At 39.2% G+C, this 26,100-nt stretch overlaps 1 protein-coding gene across 1 annotated transcript in view; it reads right to left on the bottom strand.

The window, feature by feature from the left end:
* IRAG2 (inositol 1,4,5-triphosphate receptor associated 2) overlaps window positions 1-26,100 on the bottom strand; it is a 103,321-nt gene that overhangs the window by 60,430 nt on the left and 16,791 nt on the right. The window contains exons 7-16 of the mRNA XM_052641055.1: window positions 20,393-20,510; window positions 19,166-19,216; window positions 14,807-14,884; window positions 12,400-12,456; window positions 10,911-10,970; window positions 10,742-10,806; window positions 9,833-9,932; window positions 7,562-7,696; window positions 5,846-5,947; window positions 4,663-4,826 (exon numbers count right to left, since the gene is read on the bottom strand). Coding sequence (XP_052497015.1) covers window positions 4,663-4,826; window positions 5,846-5,947; window positions 7,562-7,696; window positions 9,833-9,932; window positions 10,742-10,806; window positions 10,911-10,970; window positions 12,400-12,456; window positions 14,807-14,884; window positions 19,166-19,216; window positions 20,393-20,510 — 930 coding nt within the window. The remainder of the gene's footprint in view (window positions 1-4,662; window positions 4,827-5,845; window positions 5,948-7,561; window positions 7,697-9,832; window positions 9,933-10,741; window positions 10,807-10,910; window positions 10,971-12,399; window positions 12,457-14,806; window positions 14,885-19,165; window positions 19,217-20,392; window positions 20,511-26,100) is intronic.

Here is a 26,100-nt window from a genome sequence, read left to right on the forward strand (position 1 = left end):
TATCTTTCTAGGGAAAGTAAAAGGAATGTGAAGACCAACAGAAATCTGTACTTAATAATACTAATAAGTTTTTCATGACTTATGTGTACCATTTACAATAACATTTATTTACTTTGATGTTATAAATATGAAGCACAGCAGCCTTAGAAATGCTTTAACAAATTAGATAGTATCATTTAGCAGATGAATATCAATTAAAGGTATTCAGCAGAAACTTTGAAGATTTTTCTTCTATAGAGATTTTCATTATCATGTTAAGAGGTTGGGTGTGTGTGTATTTAAATTCAACAACTCTCCTTGTTATCATGTCCTAATGCTAAATCTTGACTTTTTACTCTTACCAAGTCTGAGTCTCCCCCAGATCTTACCATCTAGTGCCCCATTTACAAAGTTTTCAGACCCAAAACACTTAAGTCAAGGATGACTCTTTCCTGCATTCCCACATCTGATTTACTAGTATGTCAGATCTGATCTATCCTTAGAACACAGTTTGAATCCAACCATTTCTTCTCACCTTCACAACTATCACCCTGGCTCACATTATACCCCTCACCTGGACTATTACACTAGCGCCTAACACAATAGCTTTTTTGACCATGACTCAGTAAATGTTTTATATTTCACTCAAGCACACACACATGCACCTGGCTGAAACAAAAATTTTATGAAACAGTACTTACTCTTACTGTTTGCAAATTATTCTGATGTTTCGTGTTTATTTCTTTAAAGGGTCATAATCCAGTAAATTGATTTCAAGATATCTAATTGGTGATCCGTTATTGAAAAAAGCTCTTCTCATCTGTCTGTTTTTGCTTTTGCCCTCTATAGACAGTCCTCTCCCTGGCAGCCGGAATGAATTTCCGAAACACAAGTCATATTATTTCTCTGCTTATAATCTTCAATGGCTTCCCATCTACACAAAATAAAACCCCAATTCCTAAATGTGATCTGCAAGGCTGAGGACCTGACCTCTGTTTATTTTTCCTACCTCATTGCCTACCACTCCCCAGCACTCACCCCACCCCTGCCATGCTGACCCCTTGCTGCTGTTCAAACATACCAAGCTCATTACAACCCCAGGTCCTTTCCACTAACTATTTCCTCTGCCTGGAATACTCCCCAAATCATCACATATCTCACTTTCTCACCTCATTTATCTACTTAACTTACTGTGCCTCAGACAGACCTTTCCTGACCATTCTTTCTAAAATTAGGTCCTTATGCCCCTGGTCAGTTTTGGTCTTCTTATCCTGCTTTAATTCTCTTCATATTACCTACTACTCCCTGGAATTGTACTATATAATTACATGTTTGTTCATTATCTATGCCCCTTAGTAGATGTTAGTTTTATGGAGGAAGAGATTTCCACCTTATTTTCTATAATTCCCTAGCATTTAGAGGGGGAAAAAGTCCGGCAAAGAAGTGGCACTTGGATGTACGAAAGCATTTGCAAATGATCACATGCTTTTCTCACCAAGCCCTCTAAGGGTTTTTTTTTTTTCCTTTCACTGTTTCTTGTTGCCTCACTCGACTCTTTCCAATCCTCATCACTGGAACTATTTATCTTGCACCTGAATGAAAGCTTTCTCCTCAGCAAACAATTAACTTCTGAAAGCTTGCTTTTAATAAATATTTCCTACTTCATCTAAACATAGAAGTCTCTCTCACTCCCACAAAATACTTCACTCATGTCCTTATTCACAGTTAAGACCTATAGCCAAATCATTTTGTGTGTAGCCTCTTTGTGGTTTTGTGTCTTTTAAATTATGTTTAGAAGGCAGGAGCTAAGCCATCTTTGCATTGATGAGTATCATTTTGCCCAATGCTGCTGCTGCTGCTAAGTCATGTCAGTCGTGTCCGACTCTGTGTGACTCCACAGACGGCAGCCCACCAGGCTCCCGTCCCTGGGATTCCCCAGGCAAGAATACTGGAGTGGGTTGCCATTTCTTTCTCCACTGCATGAAAGTGAAAAGTGAAAGTGAAGTTGCTCAGTCGTGTCTGACTCTTCGTGACCCCATGGACTGTAGCCTGCCAGGCTTCTCCGCCCATGGGATTTCCCAGGCAAGAACACTGGAGTGGGTTGCCATTGCCTTCTCCTGCCCAATGCTAGGTTGAGCAAAATACTATTATATTATGCTCAGTCATATCCGACTCTTTGTAGCCCCATGGACTGTAGCCTACCAGGTTCCTCTGTCCATGGGATTCTCCAGCCAAGAATACTGGAGTGGGTTACCACTTCCTACTCCAGGGGATCGTCCTCAACCCAGGGATCAAACCTGCATGTTTTAAGTCTCCTCATTGGCAGGTAGATTCTTTACCACTATTGCCACCTGAGAAACCCTAATATTATATTAGATTTTAACAACTAGATGGTGGGGGATTAATAGTTGAAAGAACATAGGTTTTGAAGTAGACCATATCTAGGCCTGATCCCAGCTGTCACTTAACTCCACCAGGATGACATCTCTGGAGATAAACATGTCAAGTTTTTAGCACTACATGGAACACAGTGAGCTTTTGACAAATCACACCTACTATGATTTAACTGGGCTGTTTTGCGTGTATAATAGGATAATAGAGAATATTCACTTACTCCAAGATGACTCTAGTGCAGGCCTCTCTCAAAATAGTTCTTTGTTGCTAAACAGAAGAATTTCAATGCTCCCTTTTGTGGAGATGGTATTTGTGTAAGGAAACCGCATATCTACTTAACTGACGCCTTTAACACTATGGGGAAGTCTGGGCTCCTGGCTTCTTAGAGAAAGCAAAAGATTATCTTCTTGATAATTCCTCCTGGTATTAATCTTTCTCTGATATCTAGTTTCCTTATTTGGGGGGAATAAAATTGTTTCTTCTTGCTATTCTTTTTAAGCAACTATGCTCTCTAAGTACATTTTTTTCTTTTCAGTTCAGTTGCTGTCACGTCTGATCCTTTGTGACCCCATGGACTATAGCATGCCAGGCTTCCCTGTCCATCACCAACTCCCAGAGCTTGCTCAAACTCAAGTCTGTTGAGTCAGTGACTTGATGACTTTTTCTTTTAATTTATTCTAATTTCAACTACACCCACATTCATTCATTCATCCAGTCAAAAAGCATTTCTTAAGTGAATGCTCAGTAAAGTATCAGCAGCTATGTAAATAGTGATTAACAAAAGATTTAATCCCTATCCGTATTTAGTATGTTTAGTTTACAAAGTGCACAAATTTCAAGTTTTCCCCAAAAAGCATAAGAATTAAGGTAAGAGGAAGGATAAGATTGTAAATCATTTTATATTGAGAGTCTTCTATTCCCTATGACTTCTTTTATTTGAAATTTAATTGACTAGGGCCCAACGCAAAGCATTGTGTACTGAGTTGGAACATAAAGCCCAGTGGGATAGGAGTCAACAGATCCAGCAGCAAGTCCTTCCAATAATAGAGCTATTCATTTGTTGTTGTTGTTGTTCAGTCACTGAATCATGTCTGACTCTTTGTGACCCCGTGGACTGCAGCACGCCAGGCTTCCCTGTCCTTCACCATCTCCTGGAGCTTGCTGACACTCATGTCCATTGAGTCGGTGATGCCATCCAATCATCTCATCCTCTGCTGTCCCCTTCTACTCCTGCATTCTATCTTTCCCAGCATCAGGGTCTTTTCTTTTCTTTTTTTTTTTTCTTAACAAGGGTCTTTTCTAATGAGTCAGCTCTTCATAACAGGTGACCAAAAGATTGGAGCTTCAGCTTCAGCATCAGTCCTTCCAATGAATATTCAGATTGATTTCCTTTAGGATTTATTGGTTTGTTCTCCTTGCAGTCCAAGAGACTCTCAAGCGTCTTTTCCAACATCACAGTTCAAAAGCATCAGTTCTTCAGTGCTCAGCCTTCTTTATGGTCCAACTCTCACATCTGTACATGACTCCTGGAAAAACCATAGCTTTGACTATACAGACCTTTGTTGGCAAAGTAATGTCTCTGCTTTTTAATACGTTCTCTAGGTTTGTCGTAGCTTTTCTTCCAAGAGCAAATGTCTTTTAATTTTACGGCTACAGTCACCATCTGCAGTGATTTCAAGCCCAAGAAAATAAAGTCTGTCACTCTTTCCTCTGTTTCCCCATCTATTTGTCATGAAGTGATGAGACCAGATGTCATGACCTTAGTTTTTTGAATGTTGAGCTTTAGCCAGCTTTTTCACTCTCCTCTTTCACCTTCATCAAAAGGCTCCTTAGTTCCTCCTCACTTTCTGCCATAATGGTGGAGTCGTCTGCATATCTGAGGTTACAGAGCTATCCATATGTTTTCCATTAATAACTCAAATCTTGATCAATTCACTTTATATTCTTTTGCTTCAGTCCTCTGTAAAATTATGCAGCTTTGTGGAATGATCCCTAATGCCCCTTCTGGTTAAAAGAATTCTATATTCTGATTCCAAACTCCTTCTCTAGGAAAAATAACTCATTGTTTGGGTTTACATAGATTTCAAGCTTACTACTTGCAATTTTGAATATATAGGTCAATCTCACACTATTTCACAATTCAGAATTGTCAAACAAAATGGTCCCCCTGAAAAATTGTCACCTGAAATCAATGTATACAACTTGAAAAAAAAAAACTGAATGCCAAGGCAAATTACAAACATGTTATATATATAAAGTAGGGGTCTCTTATACATAACGGATCATCACCTGGAAAGAAAGTCTCTTCTGAAATAAAAATATTCCATCCTGAATCTCTTCAAAATGTCTATCAGTTTGGCAAACTCTTTATCAAGGGATTCTTTATGGTTTCTCAAGTTGTTCAGCATTAAGATGCAAAGATTTAGCTTCTCCTCCATGATATATCTGAATTCCTATAAGAAGAGTCACAAAACAAGTTCCACTGTTCCAATGTTAAATATAAAGAAATAACAGGCAATAGAACATGCTCTGGACATTCCAACACCAGCAGCATTCACTGTTATTGAACTCTAAAATGCTAATTGAACAGATGTCAATTCTCAGTTGCCTAAAGATGGATGATACTGTGAACTGATGACCCCAATTTAACAAGTACATATTGGGTACACACGGTGTGCCTAAAATTGAGCTTTGTTTTCTTTTTCTTAAGATAAGGACATTTCATCAATAATCACAGTAGCTTTATTAATAGAATAGAACGGGACTAGGAAATGCAGTAAAATCAGTATTTGTTGATTACCATATTCAAAACCATATTAAAAACCTTTGAAAAAGGTAAGATTGACAAAAGGGCTGATATTAACACTCCAGAGTTTTCAACATTTACTTCTTGCTTTAGCTTAACTTAGGGGGCTGATAGATGTTAGGAAGTTGTCCGGCAGTCAAGAAGTACAGATAATAAGTTATGGATAAATTTAAGAGATTTCCTTTTATATGCTTCCACTCTAACAAAATTGGGAATAGCTACCTAAAATGTTTCCACATTCTGATATTCTGCTAACTTCTGGTATAATAAAACTGTCAAAGTCTCAGGAATAAGATTCTTTCGCACAATAATCATTCTATCAGAGAGAATTTTGAAAAGCCAAGGAAAAATTCAAGCTTAGACCAGCCAGTTCTCACAAGGATTCAAATAAAATACACTATTAATCTACATCTTATTTACCCTTTGTCTCTCCAATGCATATTCCATATCCTCACACTCACTCACACTTTTCATATCACACTCTTACTCTCACCGATATACACAACCTCATGCACATCCCCAGACACAAACTCTACACACATTGTCGGAATGAGAAGGCATAACACTGCAATGAAATCTTAGAAATGATACTGTGTATAATAAGTGCTACCTGGGTTTAGAATGTAGAAGATAAACCAGGAAAATCACAAAATTCAGAACACTTACAGTAAGCTTGTACTCCCACTTTTCTTTCACAGTAATCTCTGGATTAGTTACCCACTGTAGAAAATGATCAATTCGTGTTTCAACTTCAGAAACACCTTCTTGCTGAAAAAGAATTCCATACCTTCAAATAGGAATTCAGTGAAAGGCATATAAAAAGAAGTAATTTAGACAAGGTTTAATATAGGCAATTTAGAAAGCCATCAGAGAGAATTCCTTGTTATCTAATGCCACCCAGTGACTTTCCTTTATCCTAGGATGTTGCCACGCGAAGATGCTAACTCTCTACTCTACATATGCTGAATAAATCAGTTAAAACTATTTTCCAGAACAAAACCTACCCATTTTATTCCCCTCTCAAATAGAAGGAAGCAAGCATTTTCATGGATATTTTTTCATTCATTAAACTAAATATTATCTACTTAGACTAGGCAGTGACAGATTTTATTTTCTTGGGCTCCAAATCACTACAGACAGTGACTGCAGCCATGAAATTAAAAGATGCTTGCTACTTGGAAGAAAAGCTACGACGAACCTAGACAGCATATTAAAAAGCAGAGATACCACTTTGCGGACAAAGGTCCATATAACCAAAGCTATGGTTTTTCCAGCAGTTTGTACAGATGTGAGAGTTGGAGCATAAAGAATGCTGAGCACCAAAGAACGGATGTTTTCAAATCATGGTGGTAGAGAAGACTCTTGAGAGTCCCTTGGACTGCAAGGAGATCAAACTAGTAAATCCCAAAGGAAATCAACCCTGAATATTCATTGGAAGGACTGCTGCTGAAGCTCCTTTCCTTTGGCCACCTGCATAAAGTCAACTCATTGGAAAAGACTCTGATGCTGGGAAAGATTGAAGGCAGGAGGACAAGGGAGTGACAGAGGATGAGATGGTTGGATGGCATCACTGACTTAATGGATATGTGTTTGAGTAAGCTCTGGGAAACAGTGAAGGACGGGGAAGCCTGGCATGCTGCAGGCCATGGGTCAGGCATGATTTAGTGACTAAACAACAACAGCAATGTGCTAGACACTGTGAAAGGAACTGGAAATACCTATATGAAAATGGTGTTCTCAGCTTTCTCTGATCATCTAGGATTCCTAGTCAAAAATCGAGATAGAGAGAGACTTTGCTGGTAATCCAGTGGTTAAGAACTTTTCTTCCAATGCAGGTGACAGGGGTTCAATCCCTAGTCAAGGAACTAAGATCCCACATGCTACAAGGTAACAAAGCACGTGCACCACAATGCTTGAGCCCTCTTGCCACAACAACATGGCCCACGTGCTCCGGAACCCACGTACCACAACTAGAGAGAAGCCTGTGTGCCCCAACAAACGATCCTGCATGCTACAAGTAAGACCCAACACCCAAAAATAAATGAAGAAATGTTTTTCAAAAATTAAAAAGGAAAAAGAAGTACTAGTCATTAGCTAGAAGGAGTTCAATAGTCTTCAGCCCTCTGATACTAAAGATTAACTTGTAGGGAATATAAGCTCAAGCAATCTATACCTAATGGTCAGCCTGTTAGTCCTGATTGACCCAGAATTAGAAGATGCACATTAGGAAGATTTGAGAAAAATCTTTTCATTTCATAGTAGGATATATTTTGTTCTCAACACATAGATAAGCCCATGCTCAGCAAACAGGCTGTAGGTCAGTTATCTGTAGATCTTCCTGGCCAGTGAAACAGCATACGATATGCAGATGTTATACAATACCAGATTCTGAAGCGTAGCTGTGAACTCCACTCCCTTTTGTTCAAGTTCTCTCAGTAACAGCAGCATTTCTTCATCCATTATCATGTCCAGAGATGACAAGCTGATTAAATTGCACTGCCACTCAGTGTCCTTATTCTGAAACAAGTACCAAAATGTCCACAACCCTGTCATCCCAATGAAGAATATTCATTATTTTTATTTTATGAAAATGATGCCCATGCGTCAATGTAATGATCTCCATCAAACATTCGAAATTATCTTATGAAATCCTCCTGCGTGCATGCTAAGTCACTCAGTTGTGTCTGACTCTTTATGGCCCCATGGACTGTAGCCAGCCAGGCTCCTCTATCCATGGGATTCTCCAGGCAAGAATACTGGAGCAGGTTGCCTTGCCCTCCTCCAGGGGATCTTCCTGACCCAGGGATTGAGACCATATCTCTTAAATCACCTGCATTGGCAGGCGGGTTCTTTACCAATAGCGCCACCTAGAACTACTCCTACACCCCCCCCAAACTGCTCATTTCCTCTCTTGGATGCCTTCAGCTTAACATTTACTCATTCTTAAAGCACACTCAGATATCTAATAGATAACATTTACATTTACATGATATAAACTTCTATGGCTCTAATTTTCTGAAAAGAAGGAACAGGAAAGAAATTCTCAGAAAAAGAAAACTGTTGGTCACGGGAGGGTGCATTCAACAAATCCCATTGAAAACAGACTGGTTTCTTTGTCTCTCTTCCACTCACAGAAGATGCTGTCAGATGATGTTTCACAAAGCAAGTTTCTCATACTTCTCTCGAAGTCTCTGCATCCTCTCATACTTTAGATATAGAACAACAACACATTTAACTTCCTCCTTGCTGTGAGTTGGAAAAAAGTGATTGGGCTCTTATTCCAGATTCCAATTAGAAGGCAAAGACTTCCTAATCCATTAGTGAGATAAACTTCAGCACCAGAATGTTGCCAGCTGTTTAACCCCTGTTCAGAATTATAAAACTTTACAGGCTGGCACCTTGGCATCATTATTACCTCAGAGGACAGGGGATAAAAACACATCGCTGTGGTAGATTAGTCACCATGTCATTCAGTCTGGCAGTTTGGCTTGGTTTCAAGAGCACACTAAAAAAAATTGATGCGTCTTTGCAACAGAATGTCAGGAAAGCACAGTCCTCAGCAGAATGTTCAAGACTGCCTGAGAATGCCTTAGGTGAAGCAACATATGTCGCCCTGCATCCTTGGCAGGAGATATTCAAATGGCACTTGCCCCAAGGACGTTCTCTCCTTTCAAGGTCATAGCACAGCTGTCAACAGGAGGACATTCTGGACAAATCTATCATCTACCCAACATGGGAAGACCATCAAAGTCGTGAAAGAAAGCAATCTGCCAAAAAACATTTCCTAGCATTCCAAGCACACAATTGGAAAGTACAAAGGAACGAAAATATACTAGGGAGTCAGGTTTCAACATTTCATTCACAAGAAGGCGTTTGACTGTTTCCACCCCTGTTGCAAAGAACTACCAACAGGCTGGAGGTTTTAAGGCACTAATTCATTTTGCTATTTTAAAATTAACCCCAAACATATAAAAATGCTAATTTATGTTCAGAATATAATAATCAGTGTCGTTAATTTGAGTCAGTACAATTATATTCTCAAGCAAAGAAATTTCATGTTTCTGCATGAAACAATGTAAATGAAACAAGTAAATTTTTGGTAGATACATTTACTTTGGGACTTGAAGAAATACTAAAAATAGTTCATGATCTCTACCACAATCTTTCAGACCCCAGGCTGGGGATCACTGCAGGTAGTCCTGAAAAATATCAAGATAGTAAAGATTTCTTGAGAATTCCCTGGCAGTCCAGGGGGTAGGATCCCATGCTCTCACTGCCAAGGACTTGGGTTTGAACCCTGCTTGGGGAACTAAGATCACGCATGCTGTGTGGCCAAATATATATGTGTATGTGTGTCTCTGTGTGTGTGGTGTGCGTGTGTATACACATATATAAAGATTTTTAAAGTCCAGATTCACTGAACACATATTTCCACACCCCATGCTGGAGTCTCACTGTAGTTTTCAGCCATAACTTGAAAAAGATTCATTCTTCCAGGCTAAGAAACTTTAGACATAGGTTCCACAAACTATCCGTGGATTCCCTCAAAATGTCATGGGTGATCTTCAGCAAGATACAGACCTTTACTTAATAGCAAGCTATGAACATGTTGATTATTTTTGTAAAGGCTTCCATTTAATGATAATTACCTACCTCTGCAGACTGAGCAAGAATGAGTTCACAGTGTAGAGATTTTACTCCTTCAGAGTCGACACTCTTATGCTCTCCACTGACATTTAACTGCATTCCATTTCTTGAAGAAAAAAAAAAAACAACAGTAGTCTGGTCTGGTTAGGTATGCCTTATGTTTTAAGTCACAAGAATAAGATTTATTTATCACCAAACAATAAGCACTTTGTGTGCTGTGTAAGGACTGCATTAGGTACTTAAGACTACAGAGAGGAACAGAAGTAGTCTTTGCCCTCCAGGCGCTGCACACACTAGTGATTCTAGGTGGTTGCAAACAGGTAAGCCATACTTTCTTTTTAAGAATTGGAGCTAATAGTTGAATTTTTAAGTTTTCCACTAAAAATCTAGATGTCTTGCTTTTCTGTAAAAAATCAGAATATGTGGTCACATTGGGTCCATATATTCTTGATGAAACAACTATCTGGAGCTAAGCAGAGTAACACCCCATCTTTACCTGGATAATGTACTTTCCTCATTTTCACCCTGCTAATATAAGTATGTGCACTTATCCCACTGACTGTACTCATTTTGCTGCTTATGGACTTCTGGACTAGCATGTTCTACAAAATCAGAAACAAACGATAACAGAAGGTAGAGTGTGTCAGGAAAGAGGTCAAAACAACATGCCATGCATGCACTCAGAAAGATTACTTAATCTCAAGGCATAAGAAAAGTAAGGGTGAGTGATGGAGGTTGATGGAAAACGTGTGAAGGAATCCGCACTCTTAGCAGAGAAGCTGAGAAAACATCACAAAGTTACAGAAGGAAAGAACGTGGCATGTTCAAAGAACTGCACACAGCTCATAACACCGCTGATAACGTGGAGCGGGGGACGCATGACAGAAAGTCGGTGAGAGGTTACTCTGTACTTACGTCATGAATTCCTGTTGTAAGTGCTGTAACTCTAGAGCCAGCTTGTTTTTCTCCCCTCGTAAGTTCTGGAATCACATACAACATTAGGCTGCCCATGTTACTCTACTGGGACATTCACACTTCCGTTTAAAATCCCCACCATGCAAGTTGCGGGATTATTATGGTATACCTCAATAATGCTTCCATATTCTGTGATTGTTGACTTAAGCTCTTCTATACTTACATCCTTCTGAAAAGTAGGAGAGAGAATTAATAGAAAATAAATGTACGAGTTTACCAAATCATATTTACTAGACTAGCAGTCTGAGTCAAAGAAGAATTATAAATGCCTAATGATGTGATGAGACCTTCTACGAATCTCATGATTTGAAAATTCTGCTAGTCTGGGTTTGCGATTAAAACTATAGAAAAACAAAAGGGGCAGCAAGGCATCTATTATCTGACTGTGTTATTAAGGTCTATCTCTGCCTGGTCCCGTGAAATCATACCCTGAAAGGCAATTTTAAAATCCAAGTCAAAATTTTATTACTACAGCCTATTTAAGAAAAAAAAAGCAGTTTTTACCTGCAAGTGACTAATAAATTATAAAAGCATCCAAGTTTACCCAGTTCAAACCATATCTTTTAAAAATCATAGTTTTGCACTCCAAGACCAGAGGGTACAGTCAGTGCCTGACCTGTAGCTGTGTCCCAGGTCACATGTGAATGGCATGGTGCCTGGGGCCTGAGAAGTATCTTACGAGTGCCGGGCAGGAGAGCAGAGGGGTGGAAGGACTAAAGTTATGGAGGAAGTGAGCAGTCATCGCCACTACAATGTCACTACATGGGGAGAGAGAATGCCCATGAGGAGGAGACACAGTTGGTACCAAAGTCAGTATTCTGGTCAATGTCCACAAGCTGTGAAGGATGCCTTTGAAATGTCATAAACTGCAGGGAAAGGAAGTGAAATACTGCTCCTCCTTCCCTTTCCTGTCTTTGAATGTGGAAGCTTATTAACTTAGGCTGTGTCCTTTCTGTGTCTCTTAAAGCCACCAAACCAGCATCCCTGTAGCCAGAAAAGTTTGTTACCAAATAGGCTATGATCATGAGGGACAAATATAAATAGTGTAATATTTATCTATCGAATTAATCAGTCAAACTAGGTAGAACATAACTCGGGATATGTTTTTTTTCCCTGAAATGAATGACTGTACATTCGTTAATGTTGTTACAAATTAAAACTTCATCATCACAGGGAGTTTCTGGTTGGTCCAATGGTTAAAACTCCATGCTTCCAGAGCAGGGGTGCAGCTTCAATCCCTGGTCAAGGAACCAAGACGCTGAGTGCCCCAAGGTGTGGCCAAAAAATTAAAAACAAAAGACAAACAAAACAAAACACTTCATCACCACTATTTAGCCAGTGACTGGTAAATTGGCATACTAATATTGTTGAATAAAGGGATGAATATCACCAGAATTTACAGAGGATATATTAAAATATCCCAGTGGAAAAGTTAATATTCTTCACTCAGAAGAACAATTTTTATTCTTACAAATAAAGAAATGCCTTATGACAGAATATTAGAATCAGATATTTTAACAGGGGTGGAGTTATGCAAATGCCTTCCTCTATTACTTGGAGGGAGTCTCCAGGATTCCATGGACAGAGACAGTACCAACCTTCTGTAAACTTGCATCTTTATTAAGCAAAGTGTTTTCATACATGTGCAACTGCATCTGAAAAGAAACACATTTAGGGAAGGCCACTAGGACATTGCTTTGGCAAAAGACAATGCTGCAAAATCATGGCACAATCAGGAGACATGTTTCTGAAGCATTTTTTATATGCACACATTTTTCACTTTATGAAGAGCCTTCCCATTAGCCTCACAACAACCCTCAAGGCCAAGGTCATTGCCCTCTCTCTACCAGGAAGGAAATCAAAGCTCAGCACTATCCAGAGACTTGCCCGATGTCACACCTAGTAAGTGACAGAACAGAGCCTAGAATCTGAGTCTCCAACTTTAGCCAAGGGCTCTTCCCACTGTTTCACACTTCACATAATAAAAGGACATAGAGTGTGTTCATTTTTTGGTGAAAATAAACATCTAGCTAGGACATGAACACAGACTACTCCATATGAGCATGCAAAAGGCTCTTCCTCTTTTAAAAAACAGTGTAAAAAGGTTCAAGCTTTCTTTTAGCAAAGTGAATATTAAGGATATTATCAGTTTAAACCAAAAGCAAGCTTGTTGGCATAGACTCCTAAGTAGGATGTAATTGAGAAAGATGTATATTGTTTGAATGGAAAGCTTGGAAAAATAATAGCATAGTCAGAAGTAGAACTGTCATCATAATCATACATGTTTGATATTCCTTTATAGTTCTCAAGGTATTTTCACATAATCCTTTCATTTGAGTTTCCAACAAGCTTGTGGATGAGGTACCCATTTAATAGATGGAAAAACTGAGATTTAAAGAAGTTAACTAATTGTTTGGGGTTAAAAATTTTACCCTGGAGAAGAAAATGGCAACCCACTTCAGTATTCATGCCTGGAGAATCCCCATGGACAGAGGAGCCTGGCAGGCTACAGTCCATGGGGTCATAAGAGTTAGACAAGACTTAGTGACTAAACCAGCACTGCCATAAAGCTTTTAAGTTGAGAGGACAGGATTTGAATCCACATCTTCTCTGGCTCTTTCCACTAGTTTATGGCAGTTATGTTTTCCAAAACAGCCATTCCCAGAATAAAATCAATGTTTAATGTCTACATTATAATGGCTATAATATATGTATATGTACATACACACATGGAATCGGGTGTCTGCTTGGAAAAGTGAGAATTCCACATACAGATATGAATTTTAAGTACATCATCATTTCAAACATATACTAAAGCAAAAAATACTGTTCAAATAAACCATCAGAGATAACAAAAAGCATGACACAAATTCCTGAATTTAGTAATAGTTACCTTCTGTTTCTTGATAATAAAGTATGGCAGATATAACAAAAATATACACTAAATAGATACTTTTATCAATATAGATTTAAAAATCATTTTTGTAAGACATAATTTCTTTATTCAATAGAGTTGAATTAAAAAGCAAGATGGACTTTTTCCCCCATCTCTCATTTTTTGCATTAAGAAGGTACAATAGCTGAGCTTTTCCCTAACTTAAGAATTTGGAAAATTAGATACTATTAAATTAGAAATTGTCACTATAATAAAAAATATAAATAATAGCAAATGGTGGCAAGGATGTGGAGTAATTTGAACCCTCATACATAGCTAATGGAAATGTAAAATGGTATAGCTACTTTGGAAAAAAATCTGGCAGTTCCTCAAAAGGTTAAACATAGTGATCATATGATGCAGTAATTCAACTCTTAGATACATGCTCAAGAGAAATTAAAACTTACATCCACACAAAAGTTTATACCTGAATATTCATAGCACCATCACTCATTATAGTAACAAGAAAAGAAAAATAGGAACAGCTTCAATGTCCAGCAACTGATGAATGAACAAAATGTGCTATATTCCTATAATGGACTATTATTCAGCAATACAAGGAAACGAAGTAATGATATATGCTATGACACGAAGGAACTCTTAATACACTAGTCTCAGTGAAGAAAGCCAGTCACAAAAGACAACATAATGTATATGACCCCATTTATATGAAATGTCCAGAACAGCTAAATCTATGGAGATAGAAAGCTGATTAGTGTTTGTCTAGTGTTGGGGAAGAATGGAAAATGACCGCTAAAGGGATTTCTTTTTGGATGATAAAAGTATCTTAAAATTGGTCTTGGTGATGGTTGCACAACTCTGAATATATTTAATACTGAAAACCACTGACCTGTATACTCTAAGTGAATTTAATGGCATATGTGTTATATATCAGTAAAGCTGCTACATTAAAAAAGCAGAAGCTGTCTTTTATATAACTCAGACATCTAGAGTACAAGTTTCAAAATTCATAATGAAAGGTCACTGTGTCAATGAGTCACAAACATCTTCATAAAGTAATATTAATTTGATGCAAGAAAATATTTTACCAGTATTTGAGAAGTGCTTACTTGGTGCTCTTTCTCAGTTTTAGACAAGTCCTCAATCTTCTCTTCCAATTTATATATATCCATAATGTTCTTAGCATTCTAACGTAAAGTAAGATAGTATTCTTAGATTTAGACCAAAAAAAACATAAAAGGACATCACAAAGTCTGTTTTAGAAAGTGATATTTTTATCATTGACATCGTAATCCATTTTAAACTAAGGGACAGAACTTTAGACTTTGTCCAAAAATAACACAATCTTTTTAATGTGATCATCCAGGAATATTCTCAGTAATCCCTTCTTATTTTCCATTCTACCTGGGCCATTCACTCCCTAGACATAACTTCAGATTTGTCATTACAGTAACTGGGACCCTTCTATTACCTTAATTGCAAAAACATCTCCCTCTTCAACCATTACTTCTTGTCTTTCCAGATTACTTCTTTGTGCATCAACAAACCTTCAGTTCCCACTGGAGCCTGCAATCCAATGATCCCACTACTTTCTCATTACCCTACCACCTTCCCGTGAACTCAGTCACCTCTTGACTCAGCTTAAATTCTTTCATGGCCAATCATTTCAATCTCTTACTTCCACATCCCTTCAATCCCCTTGGCTCTCCCCTATTTCTTAGTATTTTCTTAATTTCAGCTTGCCATCCACTCCATGCCAGCACCTTTTCTGATAACGATTGTTAAAGAGAAATACGAATAAACCAATAGGTCACATATTAAATTTGTAAGCTTTAATCTCAAGGTTTTCTGGTGATTATATCATACCTATTCAAATGGCCATTTGTCTAAAGCAAGGATTTGCAAACTGTACCAACTGCCCTTCTCCATTCTCAGAGACCAACTCTGACTACTTGGTTTTATAAATAAAGCTTTATTAAGACACAACTGAGCCTGTTGTTTTCAGATTGTCCTTAGCCACCTTCACCTTGCAATGGCAGAAGTAAGTGGTTGTGACAAAGTCCTTCTAGCCAGGCAAGCTTAAAAATATTTACTATCATGTCCTACAAAAAGTTTGCCAATTCCTGGCCTATTTCATTCTTTCTCTCTCCTTGAACTTCCAATACCTCCTCCAACATCCTCACTCTCAGCCAATGACTTTGCTCTGTACTTCACTGAGACATTAGAAACTATTCAGTTCAGTTCAGTCGCTCAGTCATGTCCAACTCTTTGTGACCCCATGGACTGCAGCACTCCAGGCCTCCCTGTCCATCGCCAACTCCTGAAGTTTACTCAAACTCATGTCCATTGAGTTGGTGATGCCATCCAACCATCTCATCCTCTGCTGTCCCCTTCTCCTACTGCCTTCAATCTCTCCCAGCATCAGGGTCTTTTCAAGAGAGTCGTCAGTTCTTTGCATCAGGTAGCCAAAGTATTGGAGTTTCAACTTCAGCATCAGTCCTTCCAATCAATATTCAGGACTGATTTCCTTTAGGATGGACTGGTTGGATCTCCTTGCAGTCCAAGGGACTCTCTAATAGAAACTATAAGAAGTGAATTTGCCACATTACTTGGATACATAATAAATATTTGGGAGTATTATAAAGCATTTGCTGACCTGAGTACTTTATCCACTACCTTTGTTCCTGCTTCAGTCTAAGCCTTCACTGACTTTTGCCTGCTTTAATATTAATACAAGAGCCTCCTAATCGGTCTCTTCACTTCTTCCCTTGCCCCACAGTTGATTCTAAAGCCAGGAGCCAGAAAAATCTTGGTAAAACTGAAATTATATGATGTTACTCCTCTGCTCAAAACTGTTCAGCAGCTCCCATCTCACTCAGCATAAACAACCAGAGTCCAAACAATGCCTTCATAAGATCCTGGGGGTCCAGGTTACCACAACTCTCTGTAGCACCTTGTGGTACTTGTTCCCTCTGCTCCAGCCACACTGCTCTTGTTATCCCTTAAAAATGGTGGGCAGGCTACAGCCTGAGGACTTTGGACTTGCTATCTCCTCTGCCATGAGTGCTCTTTGAGATGAGCCTCATAGTTTTTAACCAAAAATTAACTTCACAGTTCTACTTTTCATAACCACCCAATAAACTAGAGTTTATAAAATAAACCTTTATTTTTGTGTTTTTGACCACAAGGCAGGTGGAATTTTAGCTCTAAGACCAGGCATCAAACCCACATCCCCTGCATTGAAAGGTGGAGTCTTAAACAATGGACCACCAGGGAAGTCCCCTAACCACCCTAGTTTAAATCGCCGTTTTCTGTTCTTCTCTTGGTGGCACTAATCTCATCTAACATGCTAGTTTCACACAGGCTATTTTGCTTAAGTCCATATTCACTTAGAATACAGTCTGCTGCTGCTGCTAAGTCACTTCAGTCGTGTCCGACTCTTCACAACCCCATGGACCGCAGCCCACCAGGCTCCTCTGTCCATGGGATTTTCCAGGCAAGAGTACTGGGGTGGGGTCTATCTCCCAGTGATTGTGGGTATAAGAAGTAAATAAATGTAAGTGAATACTTGGCTTCCCCAATGGCTCAGTGAGTAAAGAATTCACCTGCAAATGCAGAACACACAGGAGATGTGGGCTTGATCCCTGGGTCAGGAAGATCCCCTGGAGGAGGAAATGGCAAACTACTCCAGTATTCTAACCTGAAAAATCCCATGGACAGAGGAGCCAGGCGGGCTATAGTCCATAGGTTTGCAAAGAGTAGGATACGACTGAGTGACTAAGCTCTCCATCAAATAATTACCCAAGCCATTGTGCTCTTCACAATGCATCAGATTTTCACCTCCGATGGTGACTGCAGCCATGAAATTAAAAGACGCTTACTCTTTGGAAGAAAAGTTATGACCAACCTAGATAGCATATTCAAAAGCAGAGACATTACTTTGCCGACTAAGGTCCGTCTAGTCAAGGCTACGGTTTTTCCTGTGGTTGTGTATGGATGTAAGAGTTGGACTGTGAAGAAGGTTGAGCACCGAAGAATTGATGCTTTTGAACTGTGGTGTTGGAGAAGACTCTTGAGAGTCACTTGGACTGCAAGGAGATCCAACCCGTCCATTCTAAGGGAGATCAACCCTGGGATTTCTTTGGAAGGAATGATGCTAAAGCTGAAACTCCAGTACTTTGGCCACCTCATGCAAAGAGTTGACTCATTGGAAAAGACTCTGATGCTGGGAGGCATTGGGGGCAGGAGGAGAAGGGGACGACAGAGGATGAGATGGCTGGATGGCATCACGGACTCGATGGACATGAGTCTGAGTGAACTCCGGGAGATGGTGATGGACAGGGAGGCCTGGCGTGCTGCGATTCATGGGGTCGTAAAGAGTCGGACATGACTGAGCGACTGAACTGAACTGAAAGGAAACAGTGACACCTATATGCCTTTTCTACACAAGTCAATCATTGTAATGCCATCTCATGAAGAAGAGTTCTAAGTCTCCTTCCTTCTGTCTCAATTCTAAATTGGTATACTATAATTCTTTGATGTAGTCAATCATCTTAAATATGAGAAGAAAAATATCTTACATTGGGAACTTACTTCAAAAGCACTAGTTTCATGGAAACCTGGCCTGGCAGCTATAATATATCTAAATAAAATACAAAATTTCTTTCCAATCTTTAGCTGTTCCTTTGCAATCCATTATGAATGTCCACTTAGGCCATGAATTGGATAACTCTTCAGATCATTCATTGCAGCTTAATAAATAACTCTAATAAACTTATATAAAGCACAACCAAAAAACTATACATAATGATTGACATTCAAAAGGTACCTATAGAGAATTTTTCTTCAAAATAGTAACTTACTAATAGCTTTTCTACCTGTTCTTCCAATGATGTAATTTTGTTGCTTAAAAATATATATTGCATAAAAGTTTTCTAAGATTTTACTAATATTTACTAACATATATAAGGTATATTATGGTTAACAAAACGGTTTCACATGATTATCTTAACCTTTGAAGTAACTGTAGGGAATAGGTATTATTAATCCCTCAGAAGATAAATGGCCTTTCCAAGGTCAGACTGTCAAAGAATTTAAGATCTAGGTCTTAGAATCAATGACCTTTGCCATCTAGTTTTGTGGAATAATATTGGAAAATTATTAAATAATGTCTACACTTTCCTTCTTGATTTGTATACTGTTTAGATGGGTTAATTTCATTTCATCTTAAGTCTGAACTTCTTAAATCCTATTTCCTCATGGAGAATTACAAAGGTAATATACTTCTGTCCAAACAGGAAAATTCTGTCTACTCTTCCTCACTTGTCAGTTGACAAAGCAACCTAGTATTTTGCCCACAGGAGCCTGAAATTCATATGATTTGAATTTCATATGAACCCAGAGTCAGGACCCATGATTATATGATTTCCATATTTATCTGTACAATCTGTTTAACAATTTCAACATACCTCTTCTTGGAGAATCCGAATCTTAAGAATCAGAGCCCGGTTTTCTGTCTCCTGATTTATTAAGAGAAACATAATTTTAAAGTATTTGAGAAGCTTATGAAAATAACAAATATTTACTTCCAGAGTTATCAACATTTTTTCATCAACCTTAAATATAGCACTGACATACTGCACATAAGCCTAGTCGGAAAATATTCTCAATATGGGGTTAAGCCTTTGCTTCCAGTTTCTCGGTATCAGTGAGAAGTCACTCTCCTCCTTGACTCAATCTAACCATGACAGAGAAGGAAAGACGAGAAACAAAAAAAAGGTTATGTGGTTTGCCTAAAGTTACACAGCCCTCCGAAACGGGGCTTGCATGTTCTCAGCCTGACTCCCAAGGGTGGGCTCTTTGTCACTGCTCCACATGACTTCCACATAGAAGCTCCTTAGTGGTCCCAGACTGAGTCCTTGCTGTAATGTATTCATAGAGACTTGCAGAGTCACCCGATACTTAGTGAGTCCAGTCTCCGCATTTTATTGTTGAGGCAAAAGCTAAGCTAAACTGTGTTGCTTGTAGGAGGTCATGAGTGAAAGACCCAGGCCTGAAATTCAAGTTTCCTGATACCTTACAGACCTAAAAATAAATCAGTCTGAATGACTTTCAGCTGACCGTCCCCCTACGTCCGACCATGGTTAGTAATGCTCAAATAGTGCTAGAGGGATTTTGAAGATTATTACTGAAGCTCCAAAAAATAGTTTAACAGTCTCCATGAAAATAATTACTTCTCTGATAGTTGAAGCTTAGTCTAAATAATGTTTTGCTCCCAAAATTACAAGCCTGCACATATTTAGTGTTAAGGACTGATTAATGGCGCTAAGTAATAATCTGTACATGCTGAAAAAAATGAATGTTTTTAAAAACCAGAGAAAAAGGTGAAAGTTTGACACACAGATTTTTTTTTTTTTTTGGAAGATGTGACTTTCAGTGTCAGATATTTATAAATCCACCTGTTAACTTCAGAAGGCATTCTAGATCTTCACAAACCATTGCAAATGTAACATTTGTAAAGAATTTTAATCCTGGTTGAAAACAGTTTTTTTTTTATCCTACTTGCCTTTACTTTTCTAAGGGGTTACCAATTCATTCATCAGCCTACTGATTTCTGATCTTTGCCTCCACATAAACCATCTTGGATTTCAGTTAAATAAACGATCTGCCAATTCCAAAGTACTTGGATGACTTACTAATTGTTTGTTCTGGGCTACAATCATGGTCTTCTGCTCTTCTGAAGCATTCATACTAATTTTCAGTTCCTCCAGTTCTTCTTTTAACAGGTTTGTTCTCATAATAGCCTGGTGGGCACTGTGGGGGTGGGGAGAGAAGGCAATAAGCAAAACCTCAAACATAACCGTCAAAGATACTAACTAAAGCCACAGACTGTTTTTAAGCTCCAAGTTGAAAACCACTGAAAATTCAAACCAGATGCCAACAATAGTAAAAAAAAAAAAAAAAAAAATTTACTCAAGATCTTCCTCCTTAGAAAGGGAAGGGACTCGGGTAGAGTATACTGGGAGATAAAAGGTGGAAGGAAACAAACATATTTCTGAAGCCAAGGACTAGCATAATCCCTTTGAAATCCATCACTGGCTAAATCACACAGTTCTTTCCTTCTACTACTAAGACATAATATCAATTAATATAATTATACAAACAGTTATTATATACCATCACACATTCACTCAAAGCATAGCTTGTTTTCTTTTTAAAGAAACTTTGAGTTATTATATTTCAAATACATAAGCCAACAATGGAATGGAGAGAGCTTGAGGTTAGCATTTCTTTTAATGTTATAGATTGGGGGACTTCCCTGATGGTCCAATGGCTAAAATTCTGCACTCCCAATGCAGGTGGCCCGGGTTTGATCCCTGGTCAGGGAACTAGATCCCACATGCTGCAACTAAAGATCCCACATTCTGCAATGAAGACTTGGTGTAACCAAATAAACATATATACATATATATATTTAACTTTATAGATTGATTTGGAGTATGGTCAAAAGTTGTGAGGGTAGCAGTTCATGGTCAGAATGCTTTTCTGTGTTTTCAAGTTAAGAGAGAACTTTTCTGTTCAGAATTTTAGCATCTATGACACCTGTGTGGTAGTTTGAGCATTCTTTGGCAATGCCTTTCTTTGGAATTGGAATGAAAACTGACCTTTTCCAGTCCTGTGGCCACTGCTGAGTTTTCCAAATTTGCTGGCATATTGAGTGAAGCACTTTCACAGCATCATCTTTCAGGATTTGAAATAGCTCAATTGGAATTCCATCATCTCCACTAGCTTTGTTCATAGTGATGGTTTCTAAGGCCCACTTGACCTCACATTCCAGGATGGCTGGCTCTAGATTAGTGATCATACCATTGTGATTATCTGGGTCGTGAAGCTCTTTTTTGTACAGTTCTTCTGTATATTCTTGCCACCTCTTCTTAATATCTTCTGCTTCTGTTAGATCCATACCATTTCTGTCCTTTATCGAGCCCATCTTTGCATGAAATGTTCCCTTGGTATCTCTAATTTTCTTGAAGAGATCTCTAGTCTTTCCCATTCTGTTGTTTTCCTCTATTTCTTTGCATTGATCACAGAGGAAGGCTTTCTTATCTCTCCTTGCTATTCTTCGGAACTCTGCATTCAGATGCTTATACATTTCCTTTTCTCCTTTGCTTTTCACTTCTCTTCTTTTCACAGGTATTTGAAAGTCTTCCTCAGATAGCCATTTTACTTTTTTGCATTTCTTTTCCATGGGGATGGTCTTGATCCCTGCCTCCTGTACAACATCACATACCCCATCCACAGTTCATTAGGCACTCTATCTATCAGATCTAGTCCCTTAAATCTACTTCTCACTTCCACTGTACAATCATAAGGGATTTGATTTAGGTCATACCTGAATGGTCTAGTGGTTTTCCCTACTTTCTTCAATTTAAGTCTGATTTTGGCAATAAGGAGTTCATGATCTGAGCCACAGTCAGCTCCCGGTCTTATTTTTGCTGACTGTATAGAGCTTCTCCATCTTTGGCTGCAAAGAATATAATCAATCTGATTTTGGTATTGACCATCTGGTGATGTCCATGTGTAGAGTCTTCACTCATCTCACACGCTAGTCAAGTAATGCTCAAAGTTCTCCAAGCCAAGCTTCAGCAATACGTGAACCGTGAACTTCCAGATGTTCAAGCTGGTTTTAGAAAAGGCAGAAGAACCAGAGATCAAATTGCCAACATCTGCTGGATCATGGAAAAAGCAAGAGAGTTCCAGAAAAACATCTATTTCTGCTTTATTGACTATGCCAAAGCCTTTGACTGTGTGGATCACAATAAACTGTGGAAAATTCTGAAAGAGATGGGAATACCAGACCACTTGTCCTGTCTCTTGAGAAACCTGTATGCAGGTCAGGAAGCAACAGATAGAACTGGACATGGAACAACAGACTGGTTCCAAATAGGGGAAGGAGTATGTCAAGGCTGTATATTGCCACCCTGTTTATTTAACTTCTATGCAGAGTACATCATGAGAAATGCTGGGCTGGATGAAGCACAAGCTGGAATCAAGATTGCTGGGAGAAATACCAAGAACCTCAGATATGCAGATGACACCACCCTTATGGCAGAAAGTGAAGAGGAACTAAAGAGGCTCTTGATGAAAGTGAAGGAGGAGAGTGAAAAAGTTGGCTTAAAGCTCAACATTCAGAAAACAAAGATCATGGTATCTGGTCCCATCACTTCATGGGAAATAGATGGGGAAACAGTGGAAACAGTGTCAGAGTTTATTTTTGGGGGCTCCAGAATCACTGCAGATGGTGACTGCAGCCATGAAATTAAAAGACGCTTACTCCTTGGAAGAAAAGTTATGACCAACCTAGATAGCCTATTCAAAAGCAGAGACATTACTTTGCTGACTAAGGTCCATCTAGTCAAGGCTATGGTTTTTCCTGTGGTCATGTATGGATGTGAGAGTTGGACTGTGAAGAAGGCTGAGCACCGAAGAACTGATGCTTTTGAACTGTGGTGTTGGAGAAGACTCTTGAGAGTCCCTTAGACTGCAAGGAGATCCAACCAGTCCATTCGAAAGGAGATCAGTCCTGGGGGTTCTTTGGAAGGACTGATGCTAAAGCTGAAACTCCAGTACTTTGGCCACCTCATGCGAAGAGCTGACTCATTGGAAAAGACTCTGATGCTGGGAGGGATTGGGGGCAGGAAGAAAAGGGGACGACCAAGGATGAGATGGCTGGATGGCATCATCGACTCAATGGACGTGAGTTTGAGTGAACTCCGGGATTTGGTGATGGACAGGAAGGCCTGGTGTGCTGCAATTCATGGGGTCGCAAAGAGTCGGACACGATTGAGCGACTGAACTGAACTGATGACACCTGTACACACAGACTTTGTTAGAACCAGGTTGCTTGTTTTCTGATGCTCGAGCATGTCCCACTTTATCTATTTTACCAGAGTCTGCACTTGATCTATTACATCCTTAAGGTCCAGTATCCCTTTCTCCCTTAAGCTAAGGTAATGAATGTTCTTATCATCCTTCTAGGCTACAGGTACCCTGTTGCTGTTCAGTCTCCAAATCATGTCTGACTCTTTGCACCGCATGGACTGCAGCACCCCAGCCTTCCATGTCCCTCACCATCTCCCAGAATTTGCCCACGTTCATGTCCATTGAATTGGTGATGCTATCCAACCATCTCATCCTCTGTTGACCTCTTCTGCCTTCAATCTTTCCCAGCATCAGGGTCTTGTGGTCACAAGGTAAACTGACGGCACATTTTAAACCTGACTCATCAATGAATCTCTCATAATACTTAGCATGGAACTTTGCATAGAGTAAGAGTTCTAGTGAACCACTGAATGTTGGGATAGATTTACACTTGATCTGTATGCATATTGGTCTTACACAGAGACTTGAAGGACATAGAGAACATCATTGCTAGAAAAGAACCAACGAAAGTGCTGATGGGAAAGTAAAGTTGCTTTACTGGTGGGAAAATAAAGCTGTTTTCCAAAGTCACTTTGGAACTTTGGAAAACTGTGGCAGTTCCTCAAAATGCAAAGTATAATTTGCACGCGTGCATGCTAAGTTGCTTCAGTCATGTCTGACTCTTTGTGACGCTATGGGCTGTACCCTGCCAGGCTCCTCTGTCCATGCGATTCTCCAGGCAAGAATACTGGAGTGGGTGACCATTTCCTTTTCCAGGGGATCTTCCAGAACCAGGAATTAAACCTGTGTCTCTTATGTCTCCTGCACTGGCAGGTAACTTCTTTACAATCAGTGCTACCTGGGTAGCCCTAAAGTACAGGTTGTAAGTGAAAGTCACTCAGTCATGTCCAACTCTTTGTGCCCCCATGGACTATACAGTCCATGGAATTCTCCAGGCCAAAATACTGGAGTGGATAGCCTTTCCCTTCTCCAGGGAAACTTTCCAGCCCAGGGATCGAACCCAGGTCTCCTGTATTACAGGCAGATTCTTTACCAGCTGAGCCACAGGGAAGCCCAAGAATACTGGAGTGGATAGCCTATCACTTTCCCAGCAGATCTTCCTGACCCAGGGATCGAAACAGGGTCTCCTACATTGCAGGTGCATTCTTTACCAACTGAACTATCAGGGAAGACCAAAGTATAGGTCTTAAAAAGTATAGCAATTTCACTCCTAGATATATAACCATGAAAACAGAAAACATATGACCCCATAAAAACTTGCACACCAATGTTCATAAACAGCAGCTTTTTTAAGTGCCAAAAAGTGGTGCTAACCCAAATGTCCAAACTAAGGTATATTTATACAATGGAATATTATTCAGTCATAAAAAAGAATGAAATAGCAATATATGCTTCAACATGGATGAACTTTGAAAATGTGATTCTAAATGAAAGAAGCCAGACACAAAAGTCACATACTGTATGATTCCATGAATATGAAAATGTTCAGAATAGACAAATCCATAGAGATACAAAGTAGATTAGAGGTTGCCAGGGTCTGAGAGGGGAGGACATGGGGAGTGTTAATCACTACTGTTAATCAGTATGGGATTTCTTTTTGGAGTGATGAAAATGTCTTGATCACATGAATATACCTGATATCATGTGAATATATCATGTGGATATACCTGTGAATAACTGGAATTATAGGGGACTGGAATGCAAAAGTAGGAAGTCAAGAAACACATGGAGTAACAGGCAAATTTGGCCTTGGAATGCGGAATGAAGCAGGGCAAAGACTAATAGAGTTTTGCCAAGAAAACTCACTGGTCATAGCAAACATCCTCTTCCAACAACACAAGAGAAGACTCTACACATGGACATCACCAGATGGTCAACACCAAAATCAGATTGATTATATTCTATGCAGCCAAAGATGGAGAAGCTCTATACAGTCAACAAAAACAAGACCAGGGGCTGACTGTGGCTCAGATCATGAACTCCTTATTACCAAATTCAGACTTAAATTGAAGAAAGTAGGGAAAACCACTAGACCATTCAGGTATGACCTAAATCAAATCCCTTATGATTGTACAGTGGAAGTGAGAAGTAGATTTAAGGGACTAGATCTGATAGAGTGCCTGATGAACTATGGAATGAAGTTCGTGACATTGTGCAGGAGACAGGGATCAAGACCATCCCCATGGAAAAGAAATGCAAAAAAGCAAAATGGCTGTCTGGGGAGGCCTTACAATTAGCTGTGAAAAGAAGAGAGGCAAAAAGCAAAGGAGAGAAGGAAAGATATAGGCATTTAAATGCAGAGTTCCAAAGAATAGCAAGAAGAGATAAGAAAGCCTTCTTCAGTGATCGATGCAAAGAAATAGAGGAAAACAAGAGATTGGGTAAGACTAGAGATCTCTTCAAGAAAATTAGAGACACCAAGGGAACATTTCATGCAAAGATGGGCTCAATAAAGGACAGA

This window comes from Budorcas taxicolor, chromosome 5 (genome assembly GCF_023091745.1).
Source record: "Budorcas taxicolor isolate Tak-1 chromosome 5, Takin1.1, whole genome shotgun sequence".
Taxonomy (NCBI): domain Eukaryota; kingdom Metazoa; phylum Chordata; class Mammalia; order Artiodactyla; family Bovidae; genus Budorcas; species Budorcas taxicolor.